The sequence below is a fragment of the Octopus bimaculoides genome, chromosome 20 (assembly GCF_001194135.2).
Source record: "Octopus bimaculoides isolate UCB-OBI-ISO-001 chromosome 20, ASM119413v2, whole genome shotgun sequence".
Classification (NCBI taxonomy): domain Eukaryota; kingdom Metazoa; phylum Mollusca; class Cephalopoda; order Octopoda; family Octopodidae; genus Octopus; species Octopus bimaculoides.
This window is the reverse complement of record NC_069000.1, coordinates 15,775,320-15,776,394: the sequence shown is the minus strand read 5'-3', so window position 1 is coordinate 15,776,394 and position 1,075 is coordinate 15,775,320. Positions and strand designations below refer to the sequence as shown.

General features: G+C 37.6%; 1 protein-coding gene across 2 annotated transcripts in view; it reads left to right on the top strand.

The window, feature by feature from the left end:
* Nucleotides 1-1,075, top strand: part of LOC106881276 (probable WRKY transcription factor protein 1) — a 54,448-nt gene that overhangs the window by 29,609 nt on the left and 23,764 nt on the right. For both annotated transcript variants that reach the window (XM_014931604.2, XM_014931603.2), the window contains exon 14: nt 325-495. In XM_014931604.2, coding sequence (XP_014787090.1) covers nt 325-495 — 171 coding nt within the window. The remainder of the gene's footprint in view (nt 1-324; nt 496-1,075) is intronic.

Sequence of the window (1,075 nt, the reverse complement as noted above, 5' to 3'; positions counted from 1 at the left end):
TAGTAGTAGTAGTAAGGCAGCAAGCTGGCAGAATTTTTAGCATGTTGAGCAAAATGCTTAGCAGCGTTTCGTCTGTCTTTACATTCTGAGTTCAAATGCTGCTGAGGTCAACTTTGCCTTTCATCCTTTCGGGGTTGATAAATAAAGTTCCAGTGAAACACTGGGGTCAGTGTAATTGACTAGTCCCCTTCCTCCAAATTTTCAGGGCCTTATGCCCAGAGCAGAAATAATGATTATTTTTATTATTATTGTTATTATTATTATTAGTTGTATGTTTATTTATTCATTTTGTTTGTTTTATTTTTCTTTAATCTTGACTTATAGGAAACTTTAACACTTCATCATCCCACTCAAATTATGAGATAGATCAGTTCGCATCAGGAACATCAATTTCGGAAGACAAGCACACACCTAAGAAATTACCAAAGTCAACTGCTGAGCAGTTTCCAGAATCACAATTTCAAAAAGTTTCTCTCAACGGTGTTTCTCAAACTGGTAAGAAAAGCATTTGCATGTGTGTGTGCGTGTACATGTGTGTGTGTGCTTCATGTGTGCTGTGTGTTGCTGAAAATCATATTCAGAACAATTATAATTGCTGTTAGACAACTAGAAAGCCAAACCAAATGTCTGGACAAATGCTTTGTGGTATTTGTTCTGATTCTTTTTCGTTCTCTGTTCAAAGTCTGCTCTTTAGTCCACTTTCAGCCCTCCATGGTCAATAAAATAAAGTACCAGTTGAGTATTGAGAATTGATGGTATGATCTAACCAACTTACTCAACAGAGCTGGCTTTGCTCCTAAATTAGGAGCAAAAAATTACTTAGAAAAAATTGTTAGCATGCTGGATGAAGTGCTTAGCGGTATTTTTTCAGTTATTATGTTCTGTTATAAAGTGAAGTATATTTGCCATTTAAATGTGGCTGACCCCTAAGGGTGAATGTTACTGTTGCTTTTAGCCCCAGGAGAACATCTCCTCCAGCTGGCTTATCGACACATATCTGTGACCTGTCTATTTTTGCCAAGGGAAGTTATCCTTCCCATCTTGATCTGCGATACGTACGGACCCGAGTTTCAGG